We start from the raw sequence: 23,599 nt of genomic DNA on the forward strand, positions 1-23,599 counted from the left end.
ATGGGAGTGTGTCGTGACTAGCAGTAACAGGGAAGCCACTGGAGAACCACTGTTATGATTAATCGGGAAGAAAGAGTGTTATTTTGCGACTGTGGTGATTCATTGTGTTCACAGAGATGTTACCATTTCAGTCATTGTCTATGCCACACAGACTCCCTATTCTTGTATGTAGCTTCCACACAGGATTCAAGTTGAGAGTAAAAATCTAATGCACAATCCTGAGAATTCAGCCTCCAAGAATCTTTCTATTTCACTGATTATGCATGTCTTTTTTAGACATGGTGGCAGACTGCTCTCTCTCAGTCCTCGCACAGGTTGTACAGCTCTACTGGAGTCCTGATCTGGATCAAAATCAAACCAGGATTTTTGGCGTAATTATTATTTCACAGCATCGCATATCTGTTTGTCATCAGTGACAAAACATGTTTATCCTGGACTGCGGTAGTTTCAGCTTGTGTTCACAGAATTGCCATTATTATTACTATTGAATTATTTAATAAGCCACAATTAATCTCTTTCTTGTGATCTTCCAGAAGCTTTCTTTCCCCTATATTTTAAGTATCCCTGCCAGCACAATGGCCGCATTTTCAGCCTTCTAAATACTGACTCATTACAGGAGAACACAGCATGGCATGATGGACCACAGACACTCAGCTCTCCGCCTCCCTGGGCTTTTGTTGTGTGGTTGCACAGCTGAGGCAGATGCTGAGGGGCACTCACACTAAATTGCCTGAATGAGGGCAAATTCTGCTGGCTGCTGAAGTGGAGTGCACTGTAGCTCATTGAGTCACAGATTATCTTCAGGAAAGAGAGGAAGAGCAATGTAACTCACAGAGGCATATACCCATTAGGAAGAGTTCACTTTAACTCATATTTTGGCTTCAGTTTGAGTCATGATGTTACTTTAAAGCTGTTATGGTGCTGTGGCAGTATTTCCCATTTGTAGAATGTATTTGAGAGACTCAGCCAAATATATTTATCACAGCCGAAAATTGCATGTGTGCTTTGTATTTTTCTTTTCAGTCCATAGAATTGCAGTTGAGGGTGCCAAGTCTGGGAGAATGGTGCATTCATGTGCAATTGCTTGGACTGGAAAATATCTTCCCTAATCTGAATTTAGCTTGTAAATGCAGTTTTGTTTTGTATCAGACTCAAGTGAAGCACACTGGACTCACGCACCATGATTAAATTCTCAGGTTGTGAAGAATCTTCTAAGCTCAGGTGACTGACACTATTCAACAGAAAATAAACCAATAAACTGTCTCGATACTTGAGTACCTGTTCTCTGTGCTGTGCTTTTAAGAAATGTTGCATTAGGGGTAGCGATTATTTTCAGTGTTGATTCATATAACAGTAATTATAATGGTTAATCAATCCTTTTATCTGTAAAATGTCAGAAAGTACAGACAAAAATCTGACATTCAGATTGCTTGTTTCGTCCGACCAGCAGTCAAAGTCAGCGTGTTATCGTGTAAGCCAAAGAAAAGGAGCAATGAAGTAATAAGATAGTAGCAGATTCATTTTCTGCTGATCAGCTGAAGTAATCGATTGATCGTTTCACCTCTTGTCCACATGCCATTGTTTGTCCAGTCACATCTGTCCCTGCTGACAGTATCAATAAAGTCTGCTCAGAGTGAAGCTAACACACTGAAGTAGCATGTGTTACAGTGTGATTGAGATTAAATGTATCAAAATCAAGTTTTGTAGCGATTAATAGCCATTTTTCATTACTGGATTCGAGACCTCTGATTTGGTTACAGCTGGGAATCTTGCACCTCTAGTACACTGAGAAGATGACAAAATCCTGTATCATAAACAACTGAAAACAGCTAGTCATCAAGAGCAGTGTACTGGATAAGAACTTTTGATTTTTAGCACCTGTGGTCGGGCTGCAACTAGTGGTATGATGGCATACTGTGCAATGGTAGAAGTGTGTCCATGGGCAGAGATGTGGCAATACTGTTTCCACCACAGGAGCTTTCCCGTCATTCAGTGTGTGCACTGCTACACAGAGTCGTTGTCTTATGCTCTTACAGAAATATACAGCTTGCCTGTATATTCCTTTCCACTATTTCGTTGATATTGTGTGTACGTACAAATATATATATAGTATTGATGTGATTTCACCGCTAAAACAAGACCATATCGCTCACCCCAATGACCGAAAGTGGTGAAAAATGTCCATCACTGTGTTTCCCAAAGCCCAAGATGAAAACTTTTTGTCCACAACACAAAAATATTCAGTTTACTCTCGTAGACAGGTAAAGAAACCATAAAATACCCACATTTAAGAGAATGGGATCAGAGAATTTAGATCTTTTTTTTCACTGAAAATTATTCAAACCGTTATCAAAATAGTTGGGGTCAGTTAAATCATTGAAAGCTAATGGAGTAGCTGTTGTAGCTCTAGCCTGTGGGTTGTCTCTGAACATTTTCTCTCACTTCTCCAGCTTTTGTTGCAAAGTTTGTTGTTGCTATTTCATGCTGCTAGCTATTGGCAAACTCCTTGAACTCTGTGTTGTGTTGATTCTTTAGATGTTTTATCAAATTGCTTTTTAAAGGACCCTCTTTTCACTGCTTCTCTTGACAATTTCGAAAAGCTTAGTTTGTAGTCTGCTCTATTTTTGTTATCATATCTCCAAACTGACGGTTACAGATTTCAGTTTTTAAGATAAAAAAAAAAACAAAACAAAAAAATCCAAAACATAGCCAGGTGTTTTATATGGGTTAAAATCGACTGTATGAGTTGTATTTATATACTTGATCTCAAAATAGTGATGTTTTGATGGGTGTGCTAAATTTTGTTTCTGAATTTTTGTGTTAAATCCCTTCTTACAGTGATGCACATCAAGCCGCACTGCATGGGACTAAAACGTTCCTTTTGGCTTATGACAAAATGATAAATGTAATATGGCATGAAATAAGACATGTTTTATGATACTTCAGTATCGCAGCCAAACACCTTTCAAACGGCCACTTTCAACAACAGATAGGAGTCTGAATCATCTCCACCGTGGCAGCTCAGCTTCTGCTGCCTCGACCTCTTATTCTAATGTGTGCTGCCCTATTATGTAACCCATAAATATGACCATTACGTCAGAATTTGAAGTGATATTTTACACCCTCGTTTTTTAACATGTAACATTCTGCTGCCACAAAACCAACCATGTTATCTGCTGCCTGTGAGTGCAGAATGTTAATTTTCACATATAATTAATCATCTATAACTTAAAAAAGGATTTAGTTTAAGTACATATGAATTACATTGTAAGCCTCATTTTGTGGTGAAGATGCCACACAAAGAAGATTTGGGATTAAGATTTTACAAGAGTAATTTGGACTGAAATACAGTAGATTGAAATAGATATAAAAGCAGTTTCTCTGTGCTAGATGTTCCTTTTGGTTTGGCACATTACATTTCTTTTGAACCTAATGCACAGAGATTTACTGTGAGCTTCCAGCCATCTGTTGTGCAGTCTTATCATGTTTGAAAAGCAATGCACAGATGAAATGCCCCAAGTGTTGAAAGCCTGGCAGATATTGATGCCTCAGCTTGGGGCTATAATAAGGGAAGCACCAGCTGAGTGTCAAATGAATTGTTAAAATGTGCTCTTTAAACATCACGTGTTTTCACTGAATGATACTGCACCCAGGCTTTCATTCATAGCTTTTATGTACATACAGTATGTGGATAACTGGTGCAGATGTGAGGGCATCATACCACCGATCGCTCAGCCACTGAAGGCAATCATGGTGATTGGTCGAGGTTGTGAACTGTGTTTTGACAACCTCTTCAATGTAAATAGTCACTCCTCAGAGGTTGTACTGCTGCATCCAATCAGACGGCCGTGAGAGCCAGAGAGAGAGAGAGCCAGAGAGAGAGAGAGACTGAGAGAGGTGATGTCAAAATATGGGGAGAGGGGAGCTGGGAAACACGTTTCCATAGCAACTGGTAGAAGTGAGTATAACTGTGGTTGAGAGGCATGAGCAGCAAGCAAATACTTGTTTCTTAAAAGTAGTGAGTCCTGAATACGACCACCTTGGGTATGCATTGTCCCTTTAAGACTGGGTTCTCAGCGTCCTGTTTGTTCTAAATTTAATGCTTTCTTGTTAATTTCTAGTCATAGATTTTAATTCTAGTGTGTAAGAATTGAAATGTGTAAGGCTCGTATGAGGCAAAACACCTGAATTATGCGTCTCTTTTTTTAAGAAAAACATTTTAATATGCTTTTAATGTGCTTTTTTATTATAGTTAAAGTCTTTTAATAGGCAATGTTGGTGTAAGCTTGCCACAGTGATGAATATGTTTGTGTTCGTAATAATAAATCAGCGCAATAAATTGGTCTAAGTGGGGGAGTTATTGGCAGTTTTTCTTGGCGAGAGTGTGTGAGACAAATAACATTGTGATATATTGTGAGTCAGTCTCTTGCAATACATTATAAACACACTGGCACCATTACTGATGCGGACACACTTCATCCCTACAGACATTTGAAGTCCAAACCGATTTGCTTTCAGGCAGTTCGGACACAACCAGTAAAGGCTGTTTGACACTGAAATAGTTTCACTTAGGTTTATGTTGCTGTGTTTGTGTGTGCGCGTGTGTGCATGTGCATGCTTAGTCCTCAGTCATTTTGGCTCACACTTTTTCATCTCAGCAGTCCATAAAACTCTATGAAACAGAAATTGTTAAATGCAGTAAGTAAATAAAGTATAGCTTTGTCTCCTGCTATGGAAAGACTATATTTTTGCTGGTTATTTTTTCTTTTTGGTTAGACAGATATCAGACATATTGTTACCATGGGCAAAGTATAAATATGTCAGGAATTAGTCAGCAATTCCCAATACTAGTGGCTAGCAAACCTTTCATTTGAAGGACAGATCAGATTCTTCTGTTTATTTTAGATTACAGATGGGGCCTAGTTAAGCAGAGGTTTATAAGTGTGACTGTCAATTTGGCAGGCTTAAAGTTTAAATGCTTGTGTGTGTGTGTGTGTGTGTGTGTGTGTGTGTGTGTGTGCGTGTGCGTGTGCGTGTGTGTGTGTGTGTGTGTTTTACACTGGCGGAATAGATAATGAGCATAATCCCGCATGACAAGTGAAGCGAGTCATGGCTTGGGACGAGGCTTACTACAACATCCAGTAGCACACGCAGTAGCACCCGAGGTGTTGTTTTAAGGTAACCACAGAGGCTGAAGGAAAGAGGCCGAGCCCCGCATAAATTCTCATTAATATGGTGTTGTTTCTCTTCATGTCTTATCAGTTGCTTCCAACATAATGTAGAAAAGTCAGTGAATTCCCGTGGGGAACTTAAATTTATGATACAACCCAAGCTAGAGAAGATGGGTTTAGGCTACATGAGGCTATTTAAGGATCTCCAGCTGCAACCACTGATTACTGTAGCCCAAGGACATCAATATACATCATTTCCATTGATGAAATAACCCCCTTCCACCACCATCACTACACAGAAAGACATTAACACGTCAATACACGTACATGCACATGTGTATTGCAGTGGTATTAAGTAGTATAATCTCACTGCTGTCCTGAAGAATTCATGAACATGACATGGAACACAAAACAAAAACCGTAGGCTGAATTGAAGAATTTAAAATAATTCAAATAAATGGCCAAAAATACTTAGCATTTTGCTGCATCATTCTGTGACCTGCATTGAGAAGCAGCAGAAACATAAAATCTCTTACTAATAACAAGTTACCATCGTAGTATTTTTACTCCGTGATGCTCTGAATTTAGTCAAATTGCTCCAAGACGACAAACACTAAGGCTTCGTCAATGATGAAGAGAAATGAATTATTGACACTGCAAGCTGTCTCCTATAGTCTTGATCAACCTGCACCCAAGTATGACATTGTCCACAGCTACAGTGAATGTTATATCACAAATGAATTGCTAATGTCACAGCCAAAGTTTCTGTGTTCAAATTCGCCTGGTGCTTTCCTCTTTATGGGCAGAAAAATAGACTAACAACCAGATTTATTACTGGCTTATTCTTGGTATTTGTCTCGGTATTGTGGTAAAAATTTAGGCAGACCATGATTCTCTGCTCATATGTCATCTGTCAAGTTGAACACATGGTGCAATTGTGAATGAGACTTAATTTGCTGCTCAGATTTTGGGACAGACCGGCATTCTTCATCCATTTGTTGGCAGCTGATCTCGGAATTCCAACCATATTCTGCATCCATAAATGGCAATGTCTCGAAGACAGAGATTATTAAATCTAATTGTCCTCCTTGGTTTATGTCAGTATGTCTTTGCTCTTCAATCTGAAGAATGAAATTATTCATGTGAAATGGAATCTAAAGCTACTAGAGCCATACCTCGTCTCTGACTGTTTGTGGTCGGTCTCCTGACATTAGTTTGTTGATGGAAAATTCCACTTGGAGACGACTGAATTTTTTAATCTTGGTTCAGTTTTTGTCAAAGCAGAATTTTGGGAGGAAGAGCCGAAGTCTGAAGAGGCATTTTAATTTAAAATGTCAAGTTTAACTGCAGGGAGATTCACCCTTATTTACCCAGAACTAGGTCACACTTATCTACTCTGTTGGTCTCTCAACCCGTCTACTGTTGAGGGCTTTAACAACTAGGAAACACAGGTTTGGGCACGTTACTCTTGTTTGTATGCAAGTTTTATAAGCCTGGGGTTTGGTTTGCCAATTAGCAGTACGTAGCAACTTCTGATGCTCTTGGGCCCATCTTCCTTTACTTACTCATTTTTAAATCCTTGTTCCAGTTTTAATAAACAATCATCCATTGAGTGTTCTTTAATGGAACATTATCTTAAGGTGTAAGATAGGTTTACAGAAACAACTGCAGTTTAACTGCAGGGTTTCAATATGACAGGAAAGAACAAATCTGAGAATATATTCAGCCTTTGAATCTTCCGCTTTTACGTGCTAGTTCATTATGTATTCAATTTGAAAACAGGTGTGTTTTTCCTGTGCAAAGATGTTTTCGAACGTACCTATATTTCGGTGTAATTCTGCAAACTTACACTATTGCAGAAGGCAATGCATTATGGGATATCTCTGGGGCAGCAGATCAACACATCCTTGATATTGATTGACGTCTGGTATCAATTGCACATAAATTTTTCAGCAACACCATTATGAGTCTACATCCAAACATCTTGTATCATTTGGGTACATTGAGAACCATAAATGTCTGAAAAAATGTTTCTTGTTGGATAAGTGAAACCTTGCTGATGCCACTATAGTAGAAATGAGCAGGTAGTCGTAGAATTGATCCTCTTTGGACCATGAGTGTCTTCAAGGTTTTCACTCTTCAGACATCACGGCAAGCTGTTGTTGGAGAGGAGGGAAATGCACAGTGACACTTTGCATCTACTTTTCTTTTGTTGACAGTTGTCATGAGGCATTGATGTATTATCAACCACTATGCTTGTGTTGCATTCAACGACTTGGAAGAACGTGTTAGTCTGCTATTTTCTTTGGAAAAAAGTAATTTTTTTTGTATATAAGAATTGCCTCAGGGGCTGGATCAAACGGCTTTGCCGGCTATATACGGAGGTGGGAGGATCTCCACCTCTGGTCTACCAAGTAGTTGTTAATATAGTTCAATCTGGAACAACATGTTAGACAACTAACCAATAGGCTACATTGCTATCCCTAGAAACATTCCGCTACCGTGAAAAAAATAATATACGTAAACCTAAGAAGTAGATGATTCTCCTTCTTCTCAATTATTGTATTCTTCACTTATCTACAGTCCATGCTCCATTAACTTCTATGATGTGGAGACGTCATGTAGTCTCAGCCTACTTGGTCTCTGGGGATTCACATGCAGATAGAATTTCTATGACACACAGTTGCTTCTTGTAATTTGGCTTCCCCCTTTTTGCCCTTTAACAGGGCTTGAGCTACAGTGGCTTGTTAGCCTCTTAAATACATGAAAAGTGAACTGTTGGTTGGAGAGCAATTACCCTGTCTTGTTCATAACTATCTGCAAAAAGGAGCCACAGTTCTGCCTTCGATCTGAGAGAACCAATTAGTGCCTGGGCTACAGAATAGTTTATATTGGAAAACTCCAAGACTGTGCAGGTGCGTTGTGCTTGTATTCTAATATTCTACTGAATAAGGAGAAAAACACTTAGTGAGAGACAGTGAAGAAGATGAGGAATCATGTGATGGAAATTCCCTGTGGAACCTTCATCCCTCTGAATGTCATCTTGCTTGGAGGAGGGATATGAGAGAGGTTTTGCATTGTTGGTTTTAATATAGGAAAGGCAGTGTCGTGAAGTATACTGACAGGTTTTACGATCTGGCTTGCTGCTTTCTGACTTTGTGACATTAATTCAGAACACACAACTGATCCAGTTAGATGAAGGTTTTTGATCAGTCATGAATTTATAGTACCTGTCCCTCCATTATTTAGCCAGCACACTGTGGTCTCAGTTTATGAGGTTCACCCAGCTAAAACTAATGCAGTCTAATAAAACAGTCCGATAATAAATCATACTTTCATGAAGGATATAATGTTCAGTTTTGTTGAAACTGTTTTAGAGAGGTGTTGATTTAATGTTATGGTCATTTTCGAGGTTGTAGTTTGCTCTGCTGTTGAATTGCATTGTGTTATTCTGAGAGGTGTTAGTAATTTTAAGTCTACCAATGATGTCAATGATATAAATGGGTTGGTAGGTAGGATTGATCACAGTGCTGCTTTTTTAGACTGTTACTTTAAGCTAGGTGTACCTAATAAGTTGGCAACTACAGTGTGTAATATATACATAGTATTATTTGCCATCTAAATTCTGTGTTTTTGCATTTAATTTGCTCCTCAAATACAATGCTATGGCAAATGTTTAGTATATTTCTGCAACTTCTGCATTTTCGGTCTGATAGAAAGAAAGACTGATTTAACTACAGTAGTCTTTCTATCTATGGATCTTCCCATCATAAGTGTCAAAGGGATTGAGCTTTAGCTTTTATACTCCAAGATGAAAAAATGCAGAGAAGCCAGCTATTTCAGTCAATATGCATAGCACTATTCCACCCTGGCGCTCAACTGCCCCACATTTCACCTTTCTCCCTAATTGCCACTCCACCTCCCCTGCCCCTTGGAACAGAAAAATATGAAGAGTTGATGCTGGATCTGTTCATGGCTTACTTAATTTGACCTTCATTTAACCCTTCTACTTAATTGGACTTTTAAAATCACATTCTAAATCACTTTAGTGTTGAACTTCTTGTATTACTGCTGCTGCTGTTTAGCTGTGGTTTAAGTGTTGTATTTTGTGTTTCTATTTCCACTTTCCGTTCCATTTTTTTAATGTGCTTTGCATGTTTTGAGGATTTTTCTTGTCTTCTTGGATAGCTTTGGCTGGGTGGGGAACCACTGCTGATGAAAAGCTCTTTCAGACATTGAATGTGATAATGGGCTTTACAAATAAACTTCACTTGACTTGAATAATCGTCGTCATCATCATGCCTGCTCTGCAAATGAGTTGCTTGTTAGTTTGACTAAATGAATATTAACCGTACTTATTTCCTCTGTCCAATTAAAACAAAATCCTTCATGCAGCAGTTCATATGAAAATAAAACGAGTGGGGTTCTGATGCCTGGTTTTCATCTTCCAAAATCAAATCCTGCTAACAAAATTAAATAATTTGGCTCATTTAAAAATAAAACCTTCAAACAGCTGTCATGCACGCAAATTGTACTGTGCTTTGTGCTACTATTTCACAAAAATTAGGATAATCTGACAGCAGAGACTGCAAACTACAGTGATTTCCATAGCCCATATTCAGTTTCTAGGTAACACTGCCTTTCTGATGGAATGACGGATCATACTCTAAACGCCTACTTAATATCAATCACTGCAAGATGGAGAAAAGATTGTTTGGTGGATTCAAATTTGGATATACTGAGGAGGTTTTTCAGGGTTTAAACTCATTGGATCCTACCTCTGATAAAGCTAATATGAATGGTGGGAACAGTAACTGCTCTTTTGTTTTCTCCTTGTTCTCATGAATCCTTTCTGCATTGATTGATAGTGACATCACCGATCTTAGCGCTTCAATAGAAATATAGAAAAGACGGATGACGTTTTTACTTTGTTTTGTTCCGGTTTACCTTTTCAGTATCAGTAATTATGACCTTGTGTGTTTTGGTGAGATGTTAAAATGATTAGTAAATTAGTCAGTCGAGAGAAAAATAATAATTGATCAGTTGTTGAAATCATTTTTTAAGCAAAAATCCCGAACATTCATTGTTCAGGCTCCTCAAATATCAATATTTGCTGCTTACTTCATCTTCTCTGATTGCTAACTGTATGGCTTTATGATTTGGACCATTAGTCTAAGCATTAAATCAATTTAGTCATTTTTTCTTTGTTTAAAACAAGCTAGTCATTGCTAGCTATTTGTCCCTAGTTATATCCGTTAGTACTCTTAATGCCCAGTATATGAGCCCAGTAATTGTTCATCTTCAACACATTTAGAAAGGTTTATTTACTGTACAGTTTATCAAGTGAGTCCAAAAGGAGGAATTAGCCAAAACTTCTCATTAAAAATCCAATTTAAATTCTGATTAAACTCTGAGTAAAAAGATTGACAATGTGTAAGTAGTTACATGGGCTCATAAGTTTTATAGCTCTGATCTTCTACAATTAATCTGTTGTCTTCAAGTAAACAAACATGAAAGGAGAGAATATTAGAAAGGGATTTGCCACATCATTTAACCTTTAACTGTATTTTGATTCAAAGGTTGAATTATTGTTACATTTTCACATTTGGGGGAATGTCATTTACAAACTGTGACCAAAAGTGGTCAGTCATTTCCTGCTCACTCCATGTGTTGGCAATACAGAGAGCATTCTGCCTGTTTGCTCTAGTCCATCGTCACTAGACATCACCATCTTGTTTCCCTGTGTCCCTTGACAACAGTGTGTCCACTTCTGCCCTGACCTCAAGTGTGCGGTTGCGCACTGATGGTGGTACATACACATTCACACGGTCTCACTCATGCGTAATATAGAGCTGGATTTTGGGCCAATTTAGTCACACTTCTTAGTCAACCACAGGAACCCTTCACTACTCCCTTGGGAGATTCTGCAGGAAACAAGGGAAGCTTTGTTCTAATTAAGCACAAAGTGTTTCAGGCCATACTCCTGTCTGTCACATAACAGGAATCTGTCTTTTTCATCTGGTCTTTCATTAAGTGCTCTGAGCGACTCACTGCCTTTATCTCTCTAGACAGACAGCATGATTTCTGAAAGTTTTTAAAGCATCTTAAATGTAATTTCTCTGAAGGTATGTTGGCAGCACAGCATTGGTTCTTACAGCTGCTGAATGTTAACTGAGTAATTGCAGCGTTGGCTGGATGCTATATCTCTTGAAAGGACAGGAAGACCGCAGGCGGAAGAGGAACAGGAAGTGTCCGTGTTTTTGGTAATAAGGCAGCGAGAGCCAAAACTGGCATAGTCAATTTCTTGATGTGCATTAGTTTCTGCAGATTTCCTGTACTTACTGCCTTTTCAGTTGCAGTAAAAATACTGACATTCGTACGTACGTGCAGATACTGTATGTGGGTGTCACAACCTACAGGGAGGGAAGATAAAACCTGCTGTAATTTGGACCACCTGCAGGAAATGAGGTGCACCTCGATTTTTTCATTATCGTTTTAACTGCCGATGACTTGATTGTGTGTTTAAAGTTTAATATTTAATAAATATGACAACTATTAACTAAAATGAAGAAAATCATAAAAAGTAACAAACTCCGTGTTACGTCAACCTCCACTGGGTGTTCAATAATCAAATAGAAATACAATTCTGCTTGTGACTTTAAAACTGCCGTGAGGTTCTCGGTCCTGTCGGACGAAACATACATGATTAAATCATCGAAGTTCATGAAATACGAAACGTGAAAAATCCTGCAGTTTGTAGCACTGATTGCCTGCAGGTGGCTGCTTCTTTCTTTGCCTGTAGATGGCACACATTGATATGTCTACATCTGCAGGTCTTAGTGTTCCATCAGAGTTTTCGGTGACATTTACAATTACTACAGTAATTGTAGTATCCGTTAAAGCTGAAATAGTGCTGAGGATTTCTGCATTACTTAGCAGTGCTTCATTAATTGTGATTAAATTTCTGACTTTGTACTGATTGCTTTCTGTTGTCTGTTGCAGTTTCACTGGAAGTACAGATCACACCAAGTCAGGGTGAGATTAGTCTCGGAGAGTCCAAGTTCTTCATGTGTGAAGGTAACTTTACCAAACTGTCTTATACATTTTACATTCTTCTAAAGACATGGCCTAAAGTAACTGGAAACAGGATGAGGTCAACAGAGACAGAGGTCTGCATTTGTGTTTGTATTCTCTTAAAAATAAGATAATAATAATATATTCCCATATCAAATCAACAAATGCAAAATTGGTACTTCTCAAAAGAAGTTGCCATGTTGGCATAATAAGAGAATACTGAGTACTAATACAAGTACTTCCCATTACTATCCATGCCTCCTACTTATTGGGATTATAGTGGAAAATGAGACTGCTTTGAAAGCCATCTTGTAAAACCATTTAGTTATGCCTGGTGATTTAGAAGTCTTGGATGTATCATGTATTAATGTAGCTGAAATGTCCTGTTTATCAGTCTAATCAACAACTGACCTCTGTTGCATTGGCATCCGCCTTTAATGTCCTGTATTTGCCCTCCACATCTGTTCTGGACAAAACATGATATAGAAATTGAAGAAAAACTTTTGAGTATCTTACTGGTTGATATTTTGTCATTTTACTTTTACAATGTTTTGATAGTTTCAAACAGCTAGAATGCATAAACCTTAGGCCTCAGTCCATGCAGGCGTATGAGCAACCTACAATATTCAGTGTGTGGGCACTGGTGAACTTCACTGACGTAGAATGCATACATTTTAGATGAAGATGACTTGTTCCTAACATACTGCTCTTTACTGTACTCTAAGTTGTAGGTGGTGCCAAGCAGATAGACTGGTTTGGACCAAACGGGGACAGGATAGAACCGAACAGACCAGACATAACAGTAACCCGTAATGATGAGTCATCTTCCACCCTCACACTGTATAAAGCTGGCACTGAAAATGCAGGGACGTACAGGTGTGTCGCTACCAGCGGTGACCAGCAAGGGGAGTCAACCGTCAAAGTGAAAATCTTCCGTAAGTATTTTCCTCACTCTCCAAATTATTGAGAGGTATGAACAGAAAGGAAAAAAATCCTGTTTATTGAACTCACACTATTTTATTGACTTCTCAAGGGCAACACATTACTCTTTTTCTTTTCAAGTGAGGATGGATTTTTCATCAGTTCAATAAACGGTCGGAAGACCATTAGAGGGCTGCTTAATGATGCTGTCTGTTGTTCAGTTCTTGTGAGTAATGGCTTTTATTTCCCATGAATGCCAAGCATCAGCAAATGTCCATCAGAGATGAAATCCTTTGCTGAACACAACTTTTCCTGTTGTTATTTCAGTTACTATTTGAGGCTATTATTAGAAGTGTTCACCCATGTAGACATGGCATATTAAAATCAATATACAGTGAGACTGTAGTTTCATTTTTCCCTTTGCAGTTTGTTAAGATGAGCATTCTTCTTGACTGAATGTTGACATTGGAAAGTTGTGTTTTAAGAAGGGAAACCTCATCGAATTGGCTTGTAAACTCACAAACTCAAGCATTCACATTAAGTGAGCAACTGTTATTTTAGGAGCTATGTGTGAGCTGACGTCTGCCATCTACAGGAAAGCAGCAGCAGTTTAGCTGACGTAATGCAAAGTTGCCCCCTGCAGTCAAAGAAAATGACAGCTGCTGCAAATTCAGCGCTTGTGATGAAGCTACTTATTATTGTTTTCGTGTGTTTTAAGTTTTTACATTCAGACTTTTAGCACTTGTTTCAAGAAATGAGCTGCACAGCACAGCTGAAAATGTCTTCATGTGTTTGAATAGTGTAGTTTTATAGCCGGGAAGTACTGTAACGTTTGCCCTGCGTCAAGACTGTAAGGTAACGTTGGAGCTTCATTCCATGCACAGTCGAGCTCCCAGCAAATTCCATTCACCAGTTTGTTAGTTTAGAAATGCTTTAGTTCTGGTAACTTAAAAAAACAGTCAGTCCAGGGAGCTGCTTTAGAGTGATAATAAGCTTAAGGTAACATAAAGCACTGCCTGATAAAGGAAGTTTGAAGGAAAGAAGGTCCTTTTCGTTGCAGTTGCAGGAAGTTGGTGGAGCTCAGAATTTGATTGTGTTTTTTTATGTATAAAAAGTGCTGATTGGTAAAATTGCCAAATTCTCTTTCAGCCTTCCCATCTTTTCACAAGAAAATTGGAGGGAATTGAAAAGAAATTGCTTGATGGATACTGAAGATTATCTTGTTGTGTGTGGAACAGTATTAAAAAAGAATTCTTATGAATGTCTGCGTCTGTAATAGTGAATAGAAATATGTTCCTTCCCAATGGACAAACTAAGTGAAGAAGATGGAGTTTTGATGAGATTCGTACTTTAATACCAATGGATGAATACGTGTTTTGTATGTTATGTTCCAGAAAGAATCACCTTCACGAATGCACCCTCGCCCCAAGAGTTTAACGAAGGAGACAATGCCAACATTGTTTGTGATGTCATCAGTTCACCTCCACCCACTGTCCTCTGGAAATATAAAGGAGCAAAAATACAGATGGAGAAAGATGGTAAGAGTTCTGTGAACAGCACAGAGCGTGTTTCTGTTTCACTTGGTTTGGTGATTATCTCCTGTCATCTGTTTTAGCTCAGCGTATTCTTAATATTCCTGGTTGTGACTGTTTTGTTCAACTGCAACTCTTTGACAAACATTAACTAATGAAAGTGAATAGTTTCAAATATTTGTATTGCACAGTCTAGTTCACACAATTGTTTTGCATAAAATCACTTTGAGGTCCATCATATTAGGAAAAAAAAATCAAAAAGCTGCTATTACTAAATATTTTGTGCTCTTTGTTGCATTGCTCTGCAAAGTGAAAACTGCAGTCTTGAGCTCACAGATCAGGGAAGTATTTATTAATATTTGTTATTTGATGTATAACTACCCTTATTAACAATGTAATTTGGGCTGAACATGACCTCAAAGTATTAGTATTAAACTCTTACATAAAGCCTTTCTTCAAACAAACTAAAACTGAAAAAATGTGATGCATTTATTCTAAGCGTAACAAACATAAACTAGTGCGTACTACAAGACTTCACAATCGAAACACAACCACAGGCGCAGTGGTTTCCCAGTATTAGACACTTGAAATTGTTGATGCCCTGTTTTTGTTTCCACCAGGGTTTATCCTGTGCTTCGAAAGGAAAAATTCATTTGGCTTTGAATTTGAAAATACAATTCATTCTCTGTTATTCACCCCTGACACTAAGCAATATCATGATGTGTATGGCACTGTTGGTATTGCTCTCTGGGAAAATAATAACACAAGCTCATGTGTGGGGTTGTAATAGTATTTTGAATTACTACGTGATTAAATTTATTCGGGTCACATTTCATCTCAAACCGAGGGGGTTCTTATGGGCTTTGGTCCTATTCCTCTTTTTGTGGTGCTGGTAGAAGGAGTATTGGGCATGCTCACTGAAATGAATTTGACACAGTGGAAATTCCCTATAATCTGTTGGATTGTCAGTTGTTTTTTTTATGGTAACAGTATCCCCCAGAGGGACAAAACGATTCCTAATGGAGCTTGAAGAAAATGCATAAATTCAACGTTACGTTTGTAATAACACTGCAGAGATCGCACTGACTACAGTAAATCAGACACCAGTGTTAAAGTGTTGATAAGTTGTCAGCCAGATACATCAAAGTGAATCTCTGTCGTGGTTGACTTAATCAGGCAAGTATGTAGATGTATATATGTGTGTGTATGTATATATAAAGCCTCTTCTTGGTAGCAGCTTAACAGCAGCTGTTTATCATCAAACACTTTTGAGTGATTTGTGCCTAATTCCGATTTGTCAAACATATAACACGCCTGAGAACGCATTTGTCTTCTGCTTCCTTTCAGTTCGGTTTAAGGTACTGGGCAACAATCACCTTCAAATCCGCGGCATAAAGAAGACAGACGAGGGCTCATACACCTGCGAGGGTCGCCTCATGGCTCGTGGCGAGATTGATCTTCGGGTCATCAAGGTCGTTGTGAACGGTTAGCGGGATTTCCTCTTTGCCTTTTGTTCCTGTGTGCATGTTTTCGTGCGGCAGGTGTCCCATGATGCTTAAATAAGCTGCAGCTCCTCAGAGGCGACCAGGCCCAGCATCAATATGGAAACAGTTGCCCAGAGCAACCGTGTATCAAAGATATTCCATGCTAATGAAGTCTGTTTCCTGCAACTTCTGAGCCTCGCAAATGAGTGAGCTTAAAATAAACGTTCTGAATTTGTCACAGCATCTTTCTCTGTTTTCCCTCCTACTGCCTGTCCCTGTGACATCTACGTATGTATGATCTTATCTACCAATTTATTTTTCTTTCTATTGCTTTATTTATCTGTTCCTCCGTGTCTCAGTGCTCCCGACCATCAGGGTATGGCAGTCAGAGGTGAATGCCACAGCAGATGTCGGGCAACCTGCCATGTTGACTTGTGCTGTTGATGGCTATCCTGAACCCATGGTGACCTGGACAAGGTAAAACTCTGCTAGCAACTGGGGAGACAAATGTTTTCAACATTTGCAGCGGCACTTGTCAGATGCCAACACATCGGCCAAATGGTTTGGACAATGTGTCTGTTAGTTTTCTGAATTAACGTTACACCAAACCTCCAGACTTTATCTAATAATAACATGATTGCTGTTGTATGTGAGGAACTTAGTCTTTTCACTTTTTATTTATTATTAGTAGTATAAGTATAAGTATAAGTATTAGTATTAGTATTAGTATTAGTATTAGTATTAGTATTATTCCAGTAGTGGTCAAGGCATTTCAATGTGAACAAAAAAAGTGTCAACTAGCTGGTGGCACTAGAGTAAAAGTCAGAGTATCAAGTCAATGCAATCCATCCAATAGTGACTGACCAACAGAAAGACAGACCAACAACACCATCCATTGAACCGCGCCGCTCATGTGGCTGAAAACAGTGTTTAACAGTATTAGTGCCAACTGTTGTTAACAGCACAAGTGGTTGTTGGCACATAATGTCAGTGGTTTAGATTAGATTAGATTAGATCAGATTAGATTAGATTAGATTAAAGTTATCTGAGGAGATGCTGAGCCTCGCATTGTGCACACACCGCCATCTTGGCATTATATCATTATGTCCGTATTGGTAAAAGCTGGCAGCAGCGGATTAAAGAAATGGGGTTAATTAGAAATAGTAAGCTGCACGGGTTGTACGTGTATCAGCTATATATGAGATCATATCATCTTAAAAATTAGGCAGTGGTTCTCGCACATGCTTCGATTTCCCTCTGGTAGTATTTACAGTAGTTTCACAGAATCACTGTCCTCCTGCATAAGAACTAAGTGTGAAGTTCATTATAACCTATTATGTTTGTGTTATGAAGGTTGTTAATTTGTAAAGTACAGCAGGAAAATTTTACTCACATCCATAAATGATAGCTGGCTTTGCATTATTTACATTATTATATAACATTATTATATAACATTAGTCACACTGTTATATATGATACGTTATTATATATGATGTTCTATGAGTATGTAAAGGAAAGGGTTTTACTGAAACAGAATGCATAACACGATATTATGCCCTGTTTGCTCAGTTTGCTCTCAGAGGGAAGCATTCTGCGGCTCCTCAAGTAAAATGTTTTTGGACTGAATATCCTGTCCAGAGCTTGTCAAAATAAAGTGCCTACCAGACACTCTGGGAAATTAAGGATATTCTGCTAACTGGTTTCATTTCAACAGGATGCTTAATCACAGGGTATCAGAGGTGCATGTAAACAGTGAAACCTGAAGACTGGGGTGTCATCAATAGCCACAGTATTCAGCGTATCTGAATACAGTCATTGATAGACTCCTGCTTTGTTAAACTGTTCCTGTTCGTGTTTCCAAGACAGCAGTTCGCTGAGTAGACATCTTAGACTGGAGGCTGCAAACAGCTCCAGAGCCACTGTTGGCCTTGTTTTTTGTGTTTTGTTGCCCTTGAAATCATTTTTTTATACTTGTGCAGTTAGACGGCACCTGCAACTTGTTGAGAGCTGTATTGTGAGCGATCTCAGACAGTCAGAGGCCAGAGAGCATTATCTCCTCTACATGGCCGCCAGTAGTGGCAGACAATTTATACTGTACGAGGACAAAACGAAAATATGTGAGCCATTTTCGGTCAAATTGAGTCTTAACACTGAACGTCAAAAGGCTTGCAGGAGAAAAACATCATTGCCCTCATTTTCTGCTCTGAGATTTTGAGCTTTCCCCTTTTTCTTTTTCATCATTACGCTTCCACTTGATCGTTTGATCTTTCTCACTTGGCCATTCAAAGATGTAGGAAAAGTACTGGTTATTATAAGGGCCGCAAAGAGTTAACTTTTTAAAGAAAACCTTGTAACATGCCGCAGTGTCAGAATAATGATTGAAACTGATTTGGATAGATGGATATAATGTTCGACACTCGCGTTTTCCACAGGAACGAAGTGGTTCTGGAGGCACGAGAGAAGTACAGCTTTAACGAAGATGGCTCAGAAATGACAATAATGGATGTGACCAAGCTGGATGAGGGAGAGTACACCTGCATTGCCAAGAACAAGGCTGGGGAAAGTGAGCAGGAACTCAGTCTGAGAGTGTTTGGTAAGGCATATATGTACTAAAGTGACAATATAAATTGTTCCAAGTGCGTGGGAATGAGGTATACGAGTGTGTAGGTGGGGGAAGAACAATAGTATGGTTATGTGTCTGTTTTCTAAGGGATACAAGATGAGGTGTCGTTTCAGTGTGGGTTGCGGTTGTTTCATGTAAAGCTGAATCTTAAGGATTTAGAGAGCTGGCGCAGTGGGATGAGCTCAGCTGAACTCTTTGAAATCTTTTTCTTTTTTCCCGCACTTTAGCTCCGTATACTGTTGTGCTTATTTTGTCACATAACAGTGAACATAATTCCAGCCACAATTACAATATCAGTTCATGCAGTCTCTCTGTCAATTAAATTTACAATGACTTAGCTGGTGCAGTTTATATTTCCCAACAACAGAGGTGGCCAGGGCCTGATTCTTTAGAGCTCAACGGGTAAACAATTACCATTAAATTACTGAAGACAGCTTTCAAAGCACATTGCAATTTAGCCAGATTTACCTCATTATCTCAAAGATTTTCTCACACTCACCAAGCTTTGGTCTCCTTATATCAGTGTGGGAACAGCTGCAATCATGCATGGCCTTACAATCTCCCACTTCTGCATATGGAAGCTGTCTCACTGTGTTTACCAGATCGGGTTTTTTCCCAGATCCTCATTAGAGTGCTTGAATATTGATACCAAGTCTGATTAGGTGTTTATATTTTCGTAGATATTACAGCTATACAGTGCAGCCTTAAAGCCCGTGAAGATTCACTAATCAGTCAATAATTAAATGTTGTGTTCAGAAGAACACAGTTGTAAGCTCCATTCGGACTGTGTTTATTTCTCTAGGGGAGGTGGGCTGATTTTAACTGCACTGGTCAGTGACTTTAATACCGTCCGCAGCGAATATGTGGCAGATGTTTCACCCCCATTCCAGCTCCAGTAATAATTGTAGCCACAACTGCCTGCTGTCTTTCAGGGAACTCACAGGTCCTCCTTTAATTTAAATCCTGCCCGAAGTGATGTTCTTACCTATTAAAGTGGATCTGTGTTGTTTGTACATGAGGAGCAGTTTGCCGCTCTACTCTTTTTTTTCAGCTCGGTATGAAATCTGACTTCAGTGTGAAAAGGGAGTAAGTTAAAAATGTTTTTGCTCATCGGATTGATGGAAACGTGCCAGCACAAACATACAGGCCTGTTAGGGAACCAGGATCATCAGAGGGAAACTGACCCTGTAAAAGGTCATCGAATAGACCGCTGTAATGTCAGTTGGGATCGTCTTTGAGTGCTGTGTTTTTCAGCCTGTATTTGTTTACATTTTTACATGTTTTGCTTTTAATGCACCACAAATATCAAACTATGCTGTGTTAGCTGTCTATGTTGGCAGTGAACACATGAATGTACAGACAAACATAATTAGACGACTTTAATACAAAAGAAATCGTAAAAATATGAAAAACTCAGGCAAGTTCAAGTCTTTTTTTCTATGATTGTCTTTGCCTCTCGTCTCCCTCCACCCCTGAGGAGCCTTTTGGCTTCTGCAGTGTCCATGTCTCTACTACAGACTGCATCCTGTCATGTCCTGAGGGTCAAAATGTTGTCTGGAGCGATGCATTAAATTACTGAGGAGTGCCGTCTGATTGAGGCTTTAGGTATTATTAATCAAGAGTTTAACACTCAAAACCCGGCTTCATCAGAATTGCGTGGCTGTGTTTTCATCTGTTTGATTGACTGTGCTGGCGATATGCTGCTCAGAAGTATGTAACAACACTCTTCTGCCCCTGATTAACCTCACCCACTTCAACCCAGGGAGGAGAGTACAGACAAAAAAAGAGAAATGCAGACATCATGTGAAATAACCAATAGTGTCCTATCTGTAGAAGATGATTTTGTGTTCATGTGATCTCAAAGTCTGATGGAGAAAATTGATTTCCAGAGCCTTTGAATAGGGCTGCACTGAAATTGGTAGAGCAAATTCTTTGAACACTGAAAATAAGCATCGCTGTCTTTGGAGAAAAGTCTGTGTGAGTGTCGGTGTGGAGCTGCAGTGGCAGCAAGGTTTACACAGGATTTCTTTCTTTCTTCTCTGTCTCTCCAGCATGAACAAAATACTGACGTTTAAATCCAGCTGTTAGACAGCAGCAGAGGCTTTTTAGAGGCTTCGTGCACCTGTGAAATACTCAAAGCAGCTCCGCTCACTTCACCTGCTGCCACACATCACCGGTGCAGTTGCAGTTACTGTATTGGTTTATTTGTGTCCCTCTCAGGTCCAGTCGTTCGCAGTACTGGATCCTAGAAAGTGGTTCTGATGATTAGAATGGATGCAAAGGGTTAACATTACTAATATAATACATTTAAAAAAAGGATCATCAGCTCTGATCCCAAGCCTGCCCATCGGCTTTTGAGACCCCAAACTGTGAATCCAAATTCCTGGATGTTCAAATACTTTTAATTTAGAGCTAACAACATGACGATGCAGCTGCTCCTTTGTTTATTTGATAATCACCGGTTAACAGAATTTTAATACAAGGTTGCAACTGTTTCCTTGTGCTAAAAAGTGTAAATTATATGTAGTGTATGAATAGGCTCACATTTAGCAAATGCATTGGTTGATCCATGCGTTCACCCTTCATGGAATGGAATGAAAAACAGATTAATGCTCAAGCTCACGCTTCTGAGGTAGCACTTCAATTCGCCCTGCTCGTGTCACAGTTGTGGCACTCTGCTGTGCTTTCAGGTTAGCTTAAGTGTACTGTAACATGACAGTTCTCTCAAATGTAAACAAAAATGAAGACCGGCTCCTTTGAGATAGGCTAAATAAATTATTACATGAATTTAGTTGGCTCCACACTTGGTTATCACAACTGCTGCTGCTGCTGCTGCTGGGACTGGAAAAGCTTAAATACAGTTTTGCTGCCATAAGAATCCCACTCACCTGTCAAGCTGCTGATCCTCATCCTCCGTTTGAACTCATCCCAAATCCACAGAGTTGCTCTTCCACTTATTGTACGTGTGCTATCAAACCACCTGGCCGTCTTGTTTCGCTGGTGTGATGACTTTGTTTTTGTGTTTACAGTCAAACCTAAGATCACATACATCGTAAACCAGAGCACTTCAGAGATGGAGGAGCAGGTAACTCTGACGTGCGAAGCATCAGGTGATCCAACTCCCACCATCAACTGGAGCTACGGTGAGCGCGTCTTCACTGAAGGAGAGCAGGTAAAATAATACAGGCAATATGGATGACAATAGCAGTTAAATATCTGAATGCTAGCTATTCAAGGGCGAGTGTCCTGTGAGCAATTGTCCTCCTGGAGTTAATGAACCACATTTGGTGCAAAGTAGATATTTTATGTGTTCCACTTGCAGATTAGCATAAATTGTCCCCTGTTTGACTAGTACACAGTGGGAAAATGACATACTAAAACCACTTAACGGATGCAAGAAAAAAAGGTATTTATTGGCTCTGGCAGCACAGGAAATAATTAATATAGGAATAAATCTATGAGGACTATTTCTAAAGTTACATTTTGACTGATTTGAATGACACCGAAATGTACTTTTCCTTTGATTTCAAAGAAAAAGTACATTTCTTTCACTAACTTTCTTATAGTCGACTTTCTAATGCATTACTCTGTGATGTGGAATTGGGACACACTGACTAATAACCACCAGGGAGGAACACAAACCTGCAGGACACCGGTGTTTCAAGGAGAGGAATTGAATACCTTTAACCTAAATTCAGGAGGTATATTGATCATGTGCAGCTGGGGGGAATTCTGCAGGTTATGGCAAACACACTCAACAAGGTTTCTGTACCACTGATTATTTCCCCTAAATTAGCAGCTCCTTCAAGATGACCCAGCGGATTTCATGTAATTAGCTCAGTGAAACTCAGCCAGTAAAGTAGAGTACACTCAGATTTGACTCGAGTTTTCCCAAAAGTCAAGAAAATCTGCATCAGAAACCCAATTATAACATTCCCAAAATAAGCGTGCAATTTGAGGCAATAATTAAACTTTGTCTGCTTCTTATTGTACAGTGTTTGCTAGAATGAGCACTTGAATGATCAAGTGTTTGTTCAGCATTTTCAATCACCGTTATCATTATTCTGCTCATGCTGGTGATTGAAAAGTTTTGTATGAAAATGCTCTAATTTCTCAGGTTTTTGTCTTGAATCATCTTTAAAAGTTGTGTTGGCACTGCATTGGTGAATAGCTAACCTCTTGCTTACCATTACATCCTTGATGCTATGTCCTCCTGGTAATGTCTCGTACAATATTACCTGTGCAAACCATCAAAAACCATGAATACCTGATTGGTATTCTCGTACATCTATTGCCCACATGGCCTGATTCTTCAAGGTCTTGGTGTCTTGCTGCAGTTGAGAGGTAATGAGGGGGAAAATGCTTCAGAGAGATTCTGTAGTTCACAGAGGAATTCTGGAGCCAGTCCATTACATGCACTACATTTTCTTCCTACAGGCACATCTAAACAGGATCTATCAGGTATGAAATCCGTGTGGCACAGAAATGTACTGGAGTAGTGTTGCAAAATATGCCTCCAGATTTGACAAAACCCCCAACTGAAATCAAATAATCCCCTTTTCACTGAAAATTTCCCAGCTGTTTCTTGAAAACCCCAAGGAATGATCTCATCAGAGTTCATGAAATTGATTGGACTGCTGCATGCTTCCCAAATATAGCCTGCAAACTTCACTGATCTTGTGATAGAAAGTGTGTGGCGCTTATCCCACGAGATCAGATGAAGATTTTGTTAATAACGTGATAAAAGGGAAACGCCATTTCTGTGTCGCTGTTGCCTGATCATTTCAAACTTTT

At 39.1% G+C, this 23,599-nt stretch overlaps 1 protein-coding gene across 8 annotated transcripts in view; it reads left to right on the plus strand.

Annotated features, from left to right (window-relative positions):
- The window catches only part of ncam1b (neural cell adhesion molecule 1b), a 70,136-nt gene that overhangs the window by 17,696 nt on the left and 28,841 nt on the right, over positions 1 to 23,599 (plus strand). For 5 of the 8 annotated variants that reach the window (XM_070970346.1, XM_070970341.1, XM_070970342.1 and 2 more), the window contains exons 2-9: positions 12,174 to 12,248; positions 12,971 to 13,180; positions 14,561 to 14,704; positions 16,046 to 16,183; positions 16,542 to 16,659; positions 18,615 to 18,775; positions 21,835 to 21,977; positions 23,243 to 23,266. In XM_070970346.1, the coding sequence (XP_070826447.1) occupies positions 12,174 to 12,248; positions 12,971 to 13,180; positions 14,561 to 14,704; positions 16,046 to 16,183; positions 16,542 to 16,659; positions 18,615 to 18,775; positions 21,835 to 21,977; positions 23,243 to 23,266 (1,013 nt within the window). The remainder of the gene's footprint in view (positions 1 to 12,173; positions 12,249 to 12,970; positions 13,181 to 14,560; positions 14,705 to 16,045; positions 16,184 to 16,541; positions 16,660 to 18,614; positions 18,776 to 21,834; positions 21,978 to 23,242; positions 23,267 to 23,599) is intronic. The other 3 variants (XM_070970343.1, XM_070970347.1, XM_070970348.1) reach the window with 1 other exon arrangement.

Source organism: Chaetodon trifascialis, chromosome 9 (assembly GCF_039877785.1).
Source record: "Chaetodon trifascialis isolate fChaTrf1 chromosome 9, fChaTrf1.hap1, whole genome shotgun sequence".
Lineage (NCBI taxonomy): Eukaryota > Metazoa > Chordata > Actinopteri > Chaetodontiformes > Chaetodontidae > Chaetodon > Chaetodon trifascialis.